The following is a 19,088-nucleotide window of genomic DNA, read 5'->3' as shown; positions in this document are numbered from 1 at the left end:
GTTTGTCAACTAGTCACTAGCAACTTAAATTTTATCCATTTTTGACCGAGTTCAGTTCAGTGGATCCTACTCAAATTTGGGTAGTTTTTAAATAGCGTGCCAGTTGCGTCTGACGACGGCACACAAACACATGGCCTGCTGCGGTGCTCTCGTCGCGCAATGGCTCCTCACTATGATGGTCGTAGAAGTACATATTCCACACCAAGAAGCATGCGATGATCGCGATCGTGTACGGACGTAGCCTATAACCTGCCTACTACACAGTTTGCAGTATGTGAGTGTTGGACGGTTCGAAGAAAAGAGTAGAAAAAACATTGGAATTTCAATTTAATTCAATATGGCTGGCACTGCGCTCTGAAATGGTTTATTAATTGCGAGTGTTCTCCGACGTCGTCGTTGTCGTTCGTCGTTTGTCGCAATTGCAAAGCGAACGGAGGTGGTACCTACCTATAGGACTATTGCATCGCAGCACAGAGTTTGCTCTACATTTCCAGTTTCTTGCGGTTCGGGTTCTCGTGTGCGTTTTCCCTAAGTGCGTGCGGTGATTGCCTGGAAAAGTGTGATTTTTTTTTTAACTTTGATTTTCTTTCTCTTCTCTCTCGGTACAGAGTGTGAAAATGCTGGCAGCAGCAGCAGTCGTCACCGTCGTCGTCGATAGATCGCTGTTTACGTGAGCTGCACGCGCGCTACAAGAAAAAAAAAACGGGCTTACCATCAGCAACAACCAGGCCAACCCCAGGCTGAGGAAAATACAGGGCGCCGCGCAACCTGGGAAGAAGTGAGGGAAAAGTTCCACGGAGTGAGTGTGCGTTGCGAGTTTGATTGGAGCGAAAAACGGAAGAAGATTTAGATTCAGTGCAGTGCACAACGGTCGGTGGAGGAAAATAAGAGCAACAACTTGGCGTTCGAGATTGCGCAGCGAGAGCTCCAGAGGATTTGGGCGAAGGAAATGTAGGATCTTGTGTGTCGGAAACGTCGTCGTCGTCGTCGTCTTCGCGGGGTATCGAAAGTCTCGAGTGTGAGCCGAGCGTGAGCGTGAGTGAGCTCCATGGACACCATGGAGTAGAAATGCGCATAGCCTACTAGTTTGTGAATCGAAGCAGGCGATCGTCGTATCCAGCATTGTCACCGTCGTCGTCGAGTGAAAATTGTCTGGTCCAAGTGAATCGAATTGGAAGTGAGCAAAAAGTGTCTCTAAATCGATTGAATCGTGGTAAAATCAAAGTATAAGCGAGAAAAAAAAAAGTTCTTCAAAGTGGCTCAAATCCATCCACATCTAGCAGCCAGCCAGGCAGCCAAGAGCTGAAGTGAAGAAAGTGGTTAAAGGCTGGTATTAAGTGAGTTGAGTGAGAAGAAGCCGAAGCATAAGCAGAAGAAGCGAAAGAAGCCGCGAAATAGCTAATAAGAAAGTGTTTGTGGAGCGAGCGAGAAGTGAAGAAACGAGCGGAAGAAGCAGAAGACGAAGAAATAGGTTCCAATCGAAGATCTCTCAGGGAACTTCAGGCAGAAACCGCAGCAGTTCGAGAGGGAAGCCGCACTGGAGGACGGAATAAATTATGCCAAAAAGTTCCAGCAATGCAGATTTACCACTCGGCTGGGAGATTAACACGGATTTTGATGGGAAGGTTTATTTTATTGATCATATTAACAAGAAGACCACATGGATCGATCCTCGTGACAAGTAAGTATGAACGCACTTTAGCTAGAATGGAAAATTCCAAACCTCCTCGAAGTCGCTCTACCTATCTATATTTATGTTGAAATCAACAGCGAAGGAAAAAAAAAAATTCGCGTACTTTGCGAGCACGCAGCGCACACGGAATACAGATTAGATTATGGAATGTCAGTAGAAATGTGTATGCGTGCACGTTAGTATGTATGCGTTGTGTATTTACATAAAGCATTCCACAGCTCAGGCCAGGGCAATGGAATTCGATAAGCCGTGTGCGCGCTGCGGTTTTCCGTCTGCTGCCGCGAAACCAAAATAACAACTCGCGCTCAGAAGAATCCCCATGTGCTATATTTTTTATTTATTTTTTTCATATGCGTAAACCTTACGGCCAGGAATGAACGCAAGATTTGCAATAACAATGAGTCGTCTGTATTTTTTTTCCGGTCAATTCGGGACGTTCGATGTACGGCTTAGCTTTAACCGACATTCCTATGATGACGTTGGTTGTTAGGAAAGTGTGTAAACTGTTGTTGATCTAAATGGAATTTGCTTGTCGTAAAAGTGCTTAAAGGTTGACTAAGCTGTGTGATTTCGAGAATTAGATAGTGGGCGATAATGATACAGTGCGCTCAGTACAAGCGTGAACAATTTGCTTCCCTATTTGGGTAGGAACGGGAAGTGGTATAGGCATGGTAAATTACCATGATCGCCAATCTGACATGGTGATGTAATTTTGATATTTTTTTCAATTAACCATTTCATTCGAGCAGTTAAACTGATGTTTACTACGACCCGACTACCTTGAAATAAAACAATATGTTGAGAACCACGAAAAACATTGAGCACATCATAGTTTTAGAAGAAAGAAATTCTACGAAATCCACGTGCTTTGTCCTTTCAAATGGACTCGTTTCCAATGTATTCAAAAATAACACCTACGCAGTAGTCGAGTGTTGTCCCTCTTAATTGGCTTCCACGAGTTTTTCTACCTTCCTCGACCCGCGCTGATTTTTGCCCAATTCGCATAACCTGTACTTTCGAAAGATCTTGTAGTCGTCCCGAAAATTCCCATGATATACTCTTCAGTGTTCCTTTGAAGTTACCCTCAGAAGTCCGCGGGCCTCCCTTAGCACAGTCGGTAAAGGCGCAGTTACAAAGCAAGACCATGCTGGAGGTGGCTGGGTTCGATTTCCGGTCCGGTTTAGGAATTTTACGCGTTGGAAAATTTCTCGACTTCCCTGGGCATAGATTTTGATTGTACTTGTCACATAATCATACTAATGCAAAAATGGTACTGGCATCGAAAGCTCTCAATTAATAACTGTGGAAGTGCTCTAAGAATACTATGTCGAGAGCTGGTAATAAGATAATATGCGATACACAGTATGCCTGAAATGTCAAGAACAACAAGAAGAAGATCGTGTTAATTCTGATCGAAGTTCCCTTTGAATGCTGGAGATCATTAAAGAGATATAGATAGGTAAGATGACGAAGGTATCCTGAGGTGACAATACCATACCATTCTAAGCTTTGAGCGACCAAACCAATGTGCAATGAGTCAGTTAATAATTTAATTTGAACTATTGCATAGTTGAATATTTGTCTTTGGAATATTTTCGGAGCCACCTGGCATCATGAGAAAATAAGCAAAAGATGTGATTCGAATTGATGAACAGTTTGATTTCTTCTGTACAATAGTACCTGGTCAATCTGAAATCTTTGAAAAATATTCAGACGCCTTTATGATGGAGATCTCAAATTACATGAAGTATTTTGGAATAATTTCTAAGCTGCCATGTTCCATGTGAGAGAAAATCTGAGAGATGCGATATGGATTATGGAATACTTGGATATCTTTAGTATGATACCTGATCGTCAGATTGAATCTTGAAAAAACATCCTGAGATTTTCAAGGTGATCTCTTATCACTAGGTGTTATTTTAAATAATTGCACAGCAACCTGAAATCTTTGAGAATATCTTCATTTGATTTGAATTGTTGAGCAGTTGAATATCTTCAGAAAGATACCTAATCAAGCTGAAGTCTAAAACAAATATCTTGACCATATTTTGTAGATCTATGATCGCTTGGAGGTCTTTTGAATAACTTCCGAGCAACCTGGTATCTTGAAAAATACATGGGGGATGTGATTTAAATTGTTGGGCAGTTGAAGATCTTCAGGATGATGCCTGGCCAAGCTGTAGTCTAAAACATGTATCTTGAGGATTTTTTGGAGTTCTATGATCACCTGGAGGTATTTTGAATAATTTCTGAGCTACCTGGTATCTTGAGAGGATATCTGGTAAATAGGATTTAGATCGTTGTGTAGTTTAAGATTTTCCGAATGATACCTGATCAAATTAAAGTTTTGAACCAATATTTGAAGACTTTAGGGATGTCTGATAACCTCGATCTCTCGGTTTGTTTTTCGTCGATCTTGTTTTCCGTACTGAGTACCAATGCTACCGACGCTAGGGAGGCAGTTCCCACCCTGAACCCTACCTATCCGACTCATCAACTCATGGACCTAGGACCAACGGCTTTACTTCTCTTCCGAAGGAAGGCGTGTATCAGAGATTTTATGCCTCAGAAAATCCCGACGGCGCTAACTGGGATTGAACCAAGGCCCATAAGGATGAGAGGCAATCACGCTTACCACTATCCTACCGGCGCCGCTTGTGTGATAACCTGGAGGTCCTAATTTCTGAGCAACCTGCTGTTTGAGATAATATCTGAGAGATGTGATTTGAAAGGTTGGGCAGATGAAGATCTTTAAAATCATTCATGATGAAACTGATGTCTTGAACCAATATCCTGAGATCTTTTTGCAAATCTCTAATCACTTCCTAGCAACCTGTTATTTGAGAGAATATCTGGGAGAGGTGATTTGAATTGTTTGGTGGTTTTAGATCTTCAGAATGTTACATGATCAAGCTGAAGTACAAAGCAAATATCTTGAGAATTCGTACAAAGCAAATATCTAGATGTCGTTTGAATAATTTGTGAGCAACGCGGTATCTTGAAAAATACCTGGGAGATGAGATCTGAATTGTTGTGCAGTTGAAGATCTTCATGTGAATTGTTACACATTTGATGATCTTCAGAATGATGCATGATCAAGCTGAAGTCATGGTCAAATATCCTGTGTACATTTTGGAGATCTATGATCACCTGGCTTTGAAATAATTTCTGATATATCTAGTATTGAGAGAATATCTGGGAGACGTGATTTCAGTTGTTGGGCTGTTGAAGCTCTTCAGAATGATACCTGATAAATCTGAAGCGTAGACAACATATCAAGAAGACTGGCAACTCTTCCATTTTCTCATACGTCCGGTATGAGACAGGCATAATCGCGTCATCTGCCGCTCAAAGGTAAATGCTTCGAACGAATTGGATACCAAAGGTTCTATCCTCAGAATAAAGGTTTGTGTATTTGCCCATTCTTCTATGCAAGGCTTCCACCTTTGCTCGAGTGCAGCGCTAATGTGTATGTCGCTTGGATTCAGGAAAAGTTGCCAGTCTTTTGGATATGTTGTCTTCGAAAATCTTAAACATTTTTTGGAGATCAAAGATCACATAAAGGGCTTTAAAATAATGTCTAAATACCTGGTATCTTGAAAACTACCTGGGATATATGATTTAAAATGTTGTAAGTTGAAGATCTTCATGTGAATTGTTGTACAGTTGAAGATCTTCAGAATGATGCCTGATCAAGCTGAAGTCTTGATCAAATATCAAAAAAATCGTCTTGATATCTGGATTTTTTTTTTAAATATTTAAGATTTCTGGTCCATCAGATTTCATTCTGAAAATTTTAAATTGGCCAACATGTCAAAATCAGTAATCAATCATCTCCAGAAAATCCTCTGGATATACAGTGAACTCTCTTTTACTCGATAGTCTACCAAACTCAATGGAAATTCAGGCTACTAGGACCACTCTCCCCATACAAATTTACCTTGTTAACGCTGAAACCATTGTGAAAGCGAAGAGAAGCGATGAGGCGAGCGAAGCATTGAAATGAATGTAAGGAATAATATCAATAATGGGAATTTCCATTAATGATATTATTCCTTACATTCGTTTCAAGGCTTGGCTCTCACTATGGCATCGGCCTAACTCGATATCCTCCCTAACTCCATGTTCCCTTCAATATCAAATTAGGAAGAAGTGACTGCAAACCCATTTGAATAAGATGTCCATTAGGTCCTCTAGATATTTGTTCAAGACTTTTGGTTCACCAGGTATTTTTTTTATGAAGATCGCTATCCGTTCAGGAATCCAAATAACATCTGTCAGGTATGTTTTGAAGACCTATTGGATCAAACAACATTCCATAGATGTTCACTCATAATTCCAAGTTGAACAGTAATTTAAAAAGCTGGAAGGGTTGTATACTAGATACGACCGCAGGGTTGGCGTTGGATAACGTCTGTTATGTGTTGTACTTAATTGTGTATATTATATTTTAGGAATATTCCTTAATAACTCTTTTGCGAAAGTTTGGTGGCCCTGAAAAGGGCCGTTTTGTTGGGCTGATGTTGTTGACAATGATGGAACGGGCGACCTTGTTGGACGCTTATATAGTAGAACAGAAAATATCAGAGGTGTCAGATATTCGCATACGTACGTTAAACTCTTTCTTGATAATGTTGTGGCCCTGAAAAGGGCCATTTTTCCAACGCGCTCGGCGTAGTTGCCCTACAGCAGCTGGGCATTCCATGACGGCGGCCCAGTATACCGGAGCACTGGCACCAACGCACTCGGCGTAGTTGCCCTTTCGCCCCCAGGCTCTGCTGCCGTTGCTCTGCTTCCGCTGCTCTGGTACTACTGCTCTGCTGCTCTGCTGCTGGGTCGACGATCGGATAGACAATGATGGAACGGGCGACCTTGTTGGACGCTTATATAGTAGAACAGAAAATATCAGAGGTGTCAGATACTCGCATCTGATGTCTCGGTTGGAGAAAGTATAAGAATATAAAAAAATCAATCGATTTTCACCATCTTTAGACAATGGTTTACTTTTAACCATTTTTCAATAGTTAACAGAATGAAATCAATAGTTTTGAAACATTCAGCAAATTGCTAGAAATATTTCCAATCGATTGATGCCATTATCTCGTAAATCTATCGAGAGACGGTTGAGTTATTATCGTTCAAAATCTTTTAATTTTTCGTAACGCATCCAAAATGACTGTTTTTAATTTTGTACCCCCGTATGTTGCCGAAAGACGTTATCCAACGTCAAAATGCGTATATAATTTTAAAGGCCACATAAATCCAGTGCAATTGAGTTGTTTATCTTCGAAAAATATACCGATTTTTTTTACATCATCTGATAGAGCTTCGTTTTCTGAGCACAACGATATTTTTTTATCGATCCCGTAATTAATTAATTAATTTATCTTCATTAGGGAGGCTTTAAGCCTTGGGCTGGTTCGCCTCCAAAGCTCGATCCCGTAGACAATCATATCGATTTTTAAATCAAGATTTAAATTTTTGATCGTTGACACTAAATCTATTCGTTGACAGCTCGCAAAGCAACACACTTCCATAGTAATAAGTTCCTGCAACTTGATTGTAACTGAAATAAGTTGCACACAAGCAAACACAATTCTTCAGTGACAAGCGTGCTGCTAGGGTCGCTCCCATACAAAGTCCCACCAAGGGGCGCTAAGATGGTATTTTTTGCTAATGTAATCGTACTTATTTAAAATAGTTCCCGTGTACCAAAATTGATGAAATTTAGGATTTCGGATCCATTTTTAAAGCAGATAACGAATATGTATTTACCTCAATACCCCTAAACAACCCAATTAATTTTCATCATAGATTGAACTGCCCTTGATAAGCGGCGTTCCATTCTAAGCCGTTATGGAGTGTTTTAATTTTTAATATTTGATTGAATACTAAAAACTTCTAGGTATGGCATTGGAATCGACCAACATTTCATATCAACATATCAAAATAATTAAAATAGAAACTGATGGTATAAAAATCTTGTTGAATATCCAAATTTATTACAATAGTTCTCATTAGGTGGTTTTAAATGAAATATTAAATTTTATGTGAAATGTACGTGAAAACATCGAAAAAATTAAGTCCACCCTCGTAAAACGTCGATTTGACTAATTATTTAACTTTGAAAAAAAAATGTATTCTTCATTGCTCATTGCTAAATTTACCAAAATAAAGTTATATCTAAGGAAATATTGACTGAAAATCGAAGATTATAAAATTATACAAGCAAACTAATTGCAACATGGTGGTGGCATACAAGTTGATTTTCATGGGTCATTTGTGAAAAAGTTGTTTTGCTTTCAAGAATTCCCTAACAAATTAATAAGGTTTCAAAATGGCTTTTATGAAGAAAACTTGCACGCCGAATTGTATTTATCTAAAGCCATTTTCCTTGATCCTAACCCGTTCAAATTTATGGCAGCATTTATGGAGGCAAAGTTGCCTGCAAAAAGTTAAACGTCAAAGTTTGTTTATCTATCGATAGTTGCGCTGTGAGATCCAGGATTCTTCCAGGCGGTTTTCTCCCGATGGATTGGGAGCAGTTACTCAGTTAGTTTGCGATATTGTTTTACAACATTTCGCATTTCGAACAGTTGGAAGCGCAATCATTCCCGAAAAAGGTCCCCTTCTTCCGGATGGTTACAGAAGTGCACCATCCAACGATGCAGGGATGTACGCTTGAATGAAATTTTCGAAGAGTTGATTCTTTCGCCGAATAAAATCGCTGTTATGGATCGGAAACCAGCTAATCTCCGCTAACTAACAGTTTCAGTGGTTTGCTGTCGGTTGTTATTCGCAAGATCTGGAGAAAGCTGGTATGTTTTTAAACTTTAGACAATGTTTTATGAATTCGAGGACCACCCTCACTTTACTCTTCTCCGCCAGATGGTCAGTCATTGATGGTGTGCTGGTTCTTCTAAAGAAGTAAATTTTACTGAAATCGACTTGAATTTTTCATCCTACTTCGTCTATCCCTAGAGATTTCCTTGTCATAAATTTGGCATTTATTAACTATGAAGAACCATCTTTTAAGCTCAATTTGTAAACAAAGTAATTGGGGAGTTAATGATGCACTTTAAAAAACCTGAAAAGCAACAATAAATGCTGTTTGCTCTAATACAACACATAATGGTTTTATGGTTGCTTTTATAATGATAGAACACGTTTATAAAGTATTTTATCAAGACATTAATAAACAATTGCTAATGACGATTAAGCTTGAATTACAGAAAAGTTAAATTGTTTTAAATTTATTTTGAAAACAAGACAGTTTTTGACTTTCTTGTCAGACTATAAAAGGTTTTTAAAACAGCTAATAGCTGAAATGTTTTACACTTTGAAATGCTATATTTAAACTATATGGATTGTTCATTGCCGTTATAAAACCATCATAAATCAGAGTGGATGCTAAATGGTTACTGAATTGTTACTTGGGCAGGAACGGACATTTTTAAAAGATTGTGCTGGATTTGTCTACGAGGGCGTGGCGATCTCTCGAGGCCCTTGGGTCTTAACGAAGATGACGATTTCATCGGCGTAGTACTCACTTTGAGCTGTTTTAAACAGTGCTTCTTCGGCTCTTCTGAGTTCGTTGCTGGTTAGATTGCCGAGTTCCAAATTGTCTTTGGTTCTATTTCTATTAAGATTATCAATCCAAAATGTTATTTGGCTAATATAATCTCAAAAATTCCATGCAGACATCGAATAATACTTTATTGAGCATGTAAAACTCAAGATTTAAATTCCAGAATGATTTGAAGATCTCTCATTATTTGCAGGAAACTTGTTGATTTTATGCGAATTCATAATTCCATGATATTTTGCAGATCTAGGTCATCAACGTGCTAATGAAAATTCCATTTCATATTTTTTTTTTCTTTCTGAAAAGTAATACGTCTAGAGCAGTTCTGCCGAAGAAATTATATGATTATTTTATAAACAGTGACAGCTGATGACTTGTAGGGTAGGGTTAATAGGTGTTTGAAACCATCGGATTATATCGGTTAAATGAAATATGTAATACCCTGTAATTTCTAAACGGGAAAACCCTGAGGAACCGAAAAATTATTGGTGCTGTGAACAACCACCTAGGCATTCAATTCCTCAAAAAAAAATCTATCATCTGATGCATTAATATCCCATCGTGTCCAGTGGCATTTTGAGATATTGGATTAAATTACTAAAAAAAGAAATCCCATTTTGCACTGGCTAGAATTTATCCGGTGCCCTTCGGTTTGCATAAGAAGCATTTATTTTTATTCCCGTCATAAAATGTATCCCTCTTCTGAATGAGGAAATTGACTGTCATAAAACCAAACCAGCAAAATGCGTGTCGATGTTGTGACACAGTTCGACTGTACCGCTGTCTATTTAGAATTGAGCTTGTTCACGCAACAACACTTATGACTTTGATCATAATCTTTATTTCTACACCATTGCTAAATTTTTGTTTTCAGCGGTAACGACAAAAACGACCGAACTACAGGCAATGAACAATGAACACCGAAAACCTAGCTTAGTACAGTATTTTTAATTGAATCCCTTGCATTTAGTGGCTATCAAGTATTGTATTTCAAGCTTGTAAACAAGTTCGTTGTCTATGCCTAGTTAAGTGATTAGCACTTGAAGAAGATTTAAGACGACGATTAAAATTCAGATTCAACTCAACAATTGAAATCAGATTATATGAGAAACTTTACCAAATTTGTCAACGTATCCATTTACCAACCTGCAAGTCTGTTCACGAAGCCAAGTGACAACATACGCGCGCTTATTAAGAAATCGTCACACTCGCGCCTCTCTGAAGTCTTGACCGGTGAGCTTACGGCAATACGTACAAGAACAACAACAACAACAACGACAACAACATCAACAGCATAGCCAACCAGCCGGAGCAGAAAGGAAGGAGAGCTCACGTCAGTCAAAATATATTTGCTAATGACCTTGGCATACCGCAGCATCTCATTTTTTTTTCTTCAACTGTATTTTTCGTTGTTCGCTTGCGGTCCGTTCGAAACCCGCCGCGTGTGCCTCGGAGATGCTATGCCATCCTCCAACATGATCACCATCAGATCAGACATCAAGATGCTCGGTCTGCCACTGTGCTGCTGATGCTGTACATAAGTACAATGCGTACTATCCTTCACTGGTGCGGCGCGTCCCGTTCCGTTCCGTCCCGTCCATCGTATCGCTTCTCCAAAAATCGCCGACTCCACAACACAACAAGATGATGCCGGGCCCGGGCCGGAGTCGAGTCCGATTGCTCAGTCGACCGCATGCGTATGTTTGCACGATGGTGGCGTTCCGTTTACATTTCTACGCTTGCTTTCCTGCGGTAAGGTAAAGGTACCTTCTACATTGTGTTGTTGTTTTGCACCAGATCTTCCTCTGCGGCTGGTTGACCCCGCAGCTGAGGAATGTGTGTCAAATGGATACGGTTCAGCGAGGGCACGGTTATTGGCACTCACTCGTTTGAAGCATGAATCTAAAGCGGACGTTTGATGAGTGCAATGGATACTGTCAATAATCGTATGACCAATGTTGCCTTCAATTTCATCGAGAATTTCATCAATATTTGTATATTGACATTATCAATGACAATGTAACTTAATATCATCATTATTATACGCCTTTTTAACTAAGAGGAAGAGGAGACAACTGGCTTCTCTATCTATATCTATCTTCATCTTTATCTTACGCACTTCAAATTGGCCAATCACGAGCTGGTTCGCGTTTGACAGAAAAGTGGTTCGATTTCGCCCCCCTATTGTCTCTTCTGCCTTTTAGCTTTTTAATTAGCAATCGATCCAAACTCTGGTTGTGAGCAGAAATTGTTGACGTGAGACATTGGAAGCGGAACATTTTTTCACTTTTCCTGATAAATTGATTCATCTGAGATGCTCGAAAGATTGATCGATAATTGAAAAATTTAATTCTGTATCATTTTTGCATGGATTCTGCTAGTGTTCATGAAAATTTTTGATGAGAAAATGCAAAATTCCAATAGTGCCTTAGTAGTTACGATGTTCCGGATTTCTTGTGTGTGTGTGCTAATCAGTTCAGACATGTGAAAAATCATATAATAAGATAATTACTGATTGAAATTGGCAAGATATTCAATGAAAAATGCTCTAATTTGCGTTGTGAAAAATCCTTTTTTTTTGATGTAAACAAACGGTTTGGTTGACGTTTCGATCGCACAGCAGGAAAATATAAAAATAACACACCTCCCGTATGGGTTAGCTTACGCCGTTTTAGTTTGAAGCGAACCCTCACCCGGGTTGCAACCTGAGAGCTGTCAAACTGATAGTTTGAACGCCAGTTACCAACCTAGGTTCGCCACCAAGCAACCTGAAGAACGACTAAAGGGTGATACGGTCAAAATTTGGTCAAGGGAAAACGCGTGTAAATCGGTGAAATCGTTTATTTAAAAAATCAAATTAAATTTCTTTTTCAAGTTCAATTAGTATAAAATTCAGGAAAAATATTCAGTTAGGCTTCCGCTTTTCCAAATCCGAATTGCCGGGCCTTACGCTTGACCCCTGCCATCAGATTTTGTACAGCCACCTTGTCCACCTTCTTCGCCGCAGAAAGCCAGTTTGCCTTGAACTGCTGCTCGCCCTTAGCAGTTTTTTTGGTCTTCTTTAGGTTCCGCTTGACAATAGCCCAGTATTTCTCAATTGGGCGGAGCTCTGGCGTGTTGGGAGGGTTCTTGTCCTTGGGAACCACCTGCACGTTGTTGGCGGCGTACCACTACATGGCCTTTTTACCGTAATGGCAAGATGCCAAATCCGGCCAAAACAGTACGGAACAACCGTGTTTCTTCAGGAAAGGCAGCAGACGTTTATTCAAACACTCTTTCACGTAAATTTCTTGGTTGACAGTCCCGGAAGCTATGAAAATGCTGCTTTTCAAGCCACAGGTACAGATGGCTTGCCAAACCAGATATTTCTTTGCGAACTTTGACAGTTTCATGTGCTTGAAAACATCTGCTACCTTTCCCCTTCCTTTTGCCGTATAAAACTGGAAACTGCTTGTAGTCGGCTTTGACGTAGGTTTCGTCGTCCATTACCACGCAGTCAAACTTCGTCAGCATCGTCGTGTACAGCCTCCGGGATCGCGCTTTGGCCGTCGTATTTTGTTTATCATCGCGATTTGGAGTCACTACCTTCTTGTAAGTCGATAGTCCGGCTCGTTTTTTGGCTCGATGCACGGTTGTAGACGATACACCCAGCTTATTTGCGGCATCTCGGAGAGAGAGGTTAGGGTTTCGCTTGAAACTACCGGCAACTCTCTTTGTCGTCTCAGCGGCTTCCGGTTTTCGATTTCCCCCCGATCCAGACTTCCTGGCTGTCGACAAACGTTCCCCAAACACTTTAATTACATTTGTAACGGTTGATTTGGCAACTTTTAGCGATTTTGCCAACTTTGCGTGCGAGTAGCTCGGATTTTCGCGATGCGCGAGCAAAATTTTGATACGCTGCTCTTCTTGCTTGGACGGCATTTTGACAACTGAAGAGTGAATTCCAAAATCAAAATAGGAGCAACATTCTACACACACACACACACCTTCAAAATGAGGGGTGTTCAGGTTTTTTAAATGCAAAATTGAAAGAAATACGTCAAGTTGATATTGACCAAATTTTGACCGTATCACCCTTTAGGTTCGAACCCGATTTTTTTTTGCGTGGTTCCTCAGTTTCACGCATACATTCAATGGCGAAATTTTTATGGTGAAATGTCAAAAGGCAAACAACAAAGAATCAGCCAGTCTGAAAATATTGAAAAATATTTCAGCGAAACAGATAGGGAATCGATTGGACTTGTAGTTGGCCAGTTGGACCGAAAAAAAAATAATTAGAGGCGTATGGTGAATTCTTGAAAGACAGCCTAGAGATTAAAGTTTTTTTGTAATTTGTATATTGAGCATAGATGAAATATGCTATCCTCATACCGATTCTGTTACTGGGTGGTCGGAAAAAGGATCCCTAGATATCCAGAATCACCGGGAAAACTGTCCATTACTGAAAGCCGTCCTAGAAATACACGATTTTTTTTTTATTAATTGCATAGAATCTTGAGCATAGCTATAACATGCAATCCTCAGACCGATTCTGTTATTGGGTGGCCAGAAAATGGTTCTATGAATATCCCGAATCACCGCAAGTCTTACCAATTTTTAAATGTGGTACGAAACAAACGCTGTTTTGTTAAACTGCATACAATTTTCAGCAAAGATGAAAAATGCAATTTCAAAAGTGATTCTTACTGCCCATATTCCTCAATCATATGTAATAATGCTGTTGGATTACGTCTCCTTCATGATCATAAATTAGTTCGTAATTTGTGTGCGTTCAAATAAATTTTGGAAAATATAAAATGACAGCGGTCACAATCAGCAGTGAACAAGACAATTCCCAGTGCATATTTAAGCTGAAAACTGCAAGGGGGGGAGGTGGCTGTCAAATACGAACAATCGTCGCCTACCTCGCATAACTGGTTTCAAACGTAAACAAGCCATAAGAAACCTACAGCTTTTGTTTACGTTTGGAACCAGTTTCATAAAAGATGATCAGTAGGCTGATTTGACAGCACGTCCCCACCAGGAAAACTGCTGTTGAGCAATCGCTTGGCAGCTAACTGTCATTGCCTTTTTGTTTTGACTTTTCTAATTCAAGTCACACATACACATGCACACAACATTTCAGTTCACCCAGTTCACCGCGAGAGTGATATTTTGAAGAAACTAACACAGATTCGAACCTGGTTCATCAAACTAAAACGGAATTAGTTCACACAAAACCTCTTTACGCTATACTCGTTACGTACAATGTACGCGATAAGACCGGCGAAGTGCGGTGTTTCGTTTTCTCCCTCCGATCGAAATCACAGAAACAGCATTTATCAAGGCTAGAGTTTGATAAAACTGTCTAGACAAAATACCCCAAACCAGCGACCAACCCCAAATCGTGCCTCTCCGTCCTTTCCTGGCGTGGAAGCCGTCGAAGAGGATTCCTTTGCGATTTGTTTTTGATGAAATCTCGATTTTTTCTTGGAATACCACTCATTATGTTTTGGATACTTTATTGGTTAACCTGAGCGGCCGTTTTGTTCCACCATCTCGTCATCTCTGTCGTATCCCGAGTCACCTCAGCCGGAATTGAGGGCCGTTGTCTCGATACCACTGTAGAACTTCTCCGCTGTAGTGGCAGCTTGCCAAATCAGGCCAAAAATTTACAGGTCCATTGTGAGCCTTAATGTACGGAAGAATACGTTATATTTTTTCGAATCCATAGTCTTGTTTGTCACGAAAACCTGGTTGTTTTTATCCGCAGCTGCACCTCACCAGATAAGCTTTCTTGCAAATTTATCGCCAAAAACGAATTTAAACTTGCAAGGGACATCACCTCGACCAGTGGCTTTATAGAACTTTTGTTCGGGAAGCTGCCCGTACGTTTCGTTGTCCATGAAGATGCATCCTTCGTACCTAATTGTACAACTTCCAAGCACCTTCTTTGGCCACTAGATTCTGCTTCAGTATCCTGTTTGGTTGCTTACTGGCCCGAAAAGATCGAAATCCTTCTCGCTGACGACTTCTTCAGACGGCGCTTTGGCTGGCACTGAATTTGTTGGCGATATCATAATCTGACAGCCCTGGGTTTGCCCTAGCCGTTCTCAACACCTTCAAATGCAGCTTCCGATCCCTAGCTCCACTACGACGCTTGCTATGATCCTGCCGATCGATAGTATGTCGCTAACGGAAACGTTTGAGGACACTGCACACGGTGGATTTAGCCAATTTCAACGACTTCGCGATTTTTTAACCTAACCATGTCGGATTTTTCAAGTGGGTGTCCAAAATTAATTTTCGGTTCGCGGCTTCCATCAAGTGTAACTTCTTTTAAACAAAATGAATCGTGACGAACTTTTCAGCACTGAAAAAGGAAACATTTAAAAACAAACTGCTGTCAAAACATTCCAGATTCGACCGCTAGGAGCACTGCAGTAAAATAAACAGTGCGTCCAAATATTAAATGACTCAAGCTTTACTTGCAGTCTTTTAAGTTTTGATTGACAGGCTCTGGGAGGAAAATCAGGACCCAATTTGGAACCGTTTGAGCACTGTGGAGCGAAAATTTCAAATTTTACATCAGTCTAGGGACCATTGATATTCAAAGTTTTACCTTAAACGTTTATTATATATGCCAGCTAATTTAGTACCGATATTCAGAAAACTCATCAGTAATATTAAAACAATGCAACGGTTATACAAAAAAGTTGATTTATTGAGATAAAAGTAAGATTTTCATCTTTTCCCTAGTGATACTCATATATAGTAGATAGTAATAGCTACCCGTGGAAGTTAACGATTTTAAATTGGCTCACTACTTGTCTAGCCTATTGGTCTCAAGCTCTTAGAGTTACCTCTATGGTATTACCATAGAAGTAAATCTAAGACCAGAAGATCCCGAAGAAACGTGCTCAACTTTTTGACTCAGCTCTGGTACTCTCTTCGGTCCCAAGTAGTGAGCCAATTTAAAATCGTTAGCTTCCACCGGTGGGTATTACTGTTGCGTTTTTTCATAAGCATATGGGAATACTTCGCGAAGTCCCATATATTTCTAAAAAGACGCAATAATATATGATTCTTAAGGTCTTTTCAAATAAAAACACTTTTGGCGAGCAACTTCCTAAATGCAGCTGTTTTCGAGATATTTTGAAAATAATTTTTGACGTAGGACTACGTCGGTGATTTCTATATGAGGGCACACTTTGTGCAAACATAAAATGGAACATGTAACAAAATTATGAAAGATTTTGAACGTTAATAACTCAGCTGCCCCTGCATCAATTTCAATGATTTCATCACCAATCGATCAGATATATTTCTACGCACCATAAAATTTAAGACTTTATCATTTTTCAAAATGTCACTATCGAAAATTGCCCGAATGTGCAACTGTTGCTTTGATAATTAAAATTATAACCGATAGCCTGCGAAAAAAAAACGATTTCCCTAACACAGATTTCAAAGTTGCATTCCACCCGGTCTTACCAAACGGTGTTTATTCATTCACCTCGTGGTGAGTAGGGGTGTTCTCCAGTACACAATGAAAGGCTCCCCGAAAGCAGGTAGCAGTGATCGGATTCAGTTCCAATCACCGTGTGTGGTGGTGTCCGGTCTTCGGCTTTCGGCACGTGGCGTTGAACATTGTTCTCCAGTACACAACGAAAGGCTGCCTGCAAGCAGTGAGCTGCAGCCCACATGAGCATCGATAGAAAGAGGAAGAAGCCGCACCGCTATTGATCGGAATCAGTAGCTCTTTGTGAGTCGCTGTGGGCCATCTATGTCAAGCGCGTCATACTAAAGAGTATAATCAGAGATAACTCCGCTCAAATTTCTGTTCCTACACAAAACACAAGCTCCAGTTGCTAAAGTTAACAAATAAGATTTATTATATAAGACCACGTAGTCCTACGTCATTATTGAGTACAACTCCATTGGGCTGCTCCTTGTTGTTTTTTTTTCCATGAAGATACCCCTTTTTTCATATGTTAGTCATGATTCTCCATCTATAACGATAGGTTTTTCAACATTTACATAAAATTCGTTTCAACTTCCCTACTGACATAAAGAAGATTGGACTTTTATCCGCAAGAAGTTGCTTTAATCACGAATACATTCTAAAAATAGCTCATTAACCGTAAAAAAATCATTGTAATAAAAAAAAACATTGAACTAAATCAAATTAGGTACTCATCTAAAGTTCTTTATAAGGATTCCATTAGGTCGTGCGGATTGTTATACAAATGTTTTTTTTTTTTTATTTGTTTGAAAATTATCTTAAATTGGGATTACACTTAAACTTCTGTTTGGATTCCTGCAACCCATTTAAGAACAGCCCACGAATCACCGTTGGCTTGTGACCTGTAGATTGCCAACGATGATATGGAGCTTGAGCTTTAGCTTGATTAATGACCCATAGTTGCTACTTCATTACAGAGAACCAACGGATGGGCCTTTTAAGGCTAGCGATACATAAAGTAGAAGCACAGACAAACAGACGTAACTCTTCATTGCATTGCATTTAACGGTTAATTTGAATATTATCAGTTCCTCGAACTACTCGTCGTAGCGCTGGCATCAGATCACTTTGACGTTTCTACACTGATAAAATTTCAAAAATTGTTTTCATGTGTCCCACACATGAATTTTTGCAATGTGATCAACAAATGATATCTATGGGTCGGTCATAATATGTGTACACCTAAAAGCCATGTGTAACCACACATACTATTCATTTGACTCATAAATTTCATCAAATTCGTCAAGAAAAATGTGTGGAATTCTATTAGTGTATACATTTTACAGAACTTGTATGCAATATTGTTTGCGAGTTAGCGAGCAAGCTTGTTTTCCGCGAGAAGCCAGAGAGATGTCGTTACTGAGGTCCTATGTTTTGAGATACTATGGTTTCAAGAAAAACTTTTTCAAAGAGTTACGTCTGTGGAAGAAGTGGTACCCACCCCGAACAGTTTCCCGTGATAATTTTAACTTAAATAGTCAAATGCTAACCTCGACGAGGAGCATTTATAAGGGCCTGAGTTAATGGCTTCTAACATAAATTTCTTGTAATTTAAAGTCTAGAGACCTTGCTCTGGAATAATTCTATCAGCTTTCGGAGCTCCCTGTGTGAATTTTATGAAAATGCCTTGTCATGTCCCCTTTACTTGCCACAGAGCTTCATTAAATTTAGCTTTTTCTACAAGTATGTTTATGATTATGCAATCATAAACATGTTTGAAAGTTCTCTGGACTTGGTTTGGTAGTTTCATGTGCTTTTCCTTGAGATTATCCAAACCCATATCAAACTGATATCAGACAATGGGATTTCAACGACAATTTTTTCATAAAAGCGCATTGTATTTCTACACGCAAAACAAATTTCTCTTACATCCAATGTAAGGTTGGCTTTATTGAAACCTTTGCATGTGTTTCATGCATATTTTTGTATAAAACCTTCACGCGTTGATTTTCTAGACGCAATGCATTTGGGGAAACAAACTTAGTTCGAAAAATATCAAAATTAATTTAAAAACCTTCAGGCGACCACATTACAGAGTCTGTTCAAGTCGTGAAAAATTGCAAATCCTGCATAATTTTCATGCAAATCTGTAATAGAATCAATCAGAGGTTACATATGTACATTGTAATGGACATTGTTGGATATCTCGTTATGCTCTTCTCGAATGGTAGCTTAGCGGTCATTTCACAATCAAAACCACATTTTTGCAGAATTCATCAAATATGAATTAAAATTCTCTATTTCAATTGAATCACAAAGAATGCAATCCCATTCGACAATCCATCGCCATCGCCCGCCAATTTAAA

At 39.5% G+C, this 19,088-nt stretch overlaps 1 protein-coding gene across 1 annotated transcript in view; it reads left to right on the top strand.

Moving 5' to 3' along the window:
• Positions 1-388: 388 nt before the first annotated feature.
• Positions 389-19,088, top strand: part of LOC135715009 (protein kibra-like) — a 72,861-nt gene continuing 54,161 nt past the window's right edge. Inside the window, exons 1-2 of the mRNA XM_065238416.1 lie at positions 389-532; positions 609-1,681. Of these exons, the coding sequence (XP_065094488.1) occupies positions 1,557-1,681 (125 nt within the window). The 5' untranslated portion in view covers positions 389-532; positions 609-1,556. The remainder of the gene's footprint in view (positions 533-608; positions 1,682-19,088) is intronic.

Source organism: Ochlerotatus camptorhynchus, unplaced genomic scaffold, assembly GCF_037179485.1.
Source record: "Ochlerotatus camptorhynchus isolate MF236.1 unplaced genomic scaffold, CSIRO-AGI_Acam_v1.1 ptg000778l, whole genome shotgun sequence".
Lineage (NCBI taxonomy): Eukaryota > Metazoa > Arthropoda > Insecta > Diptera > Culicidae > Ochlerotatus > Ochlerotatus camptorhynchus.
This window is presented reverse-complemented; position numbering and strand designations above follow the sequence as displayed.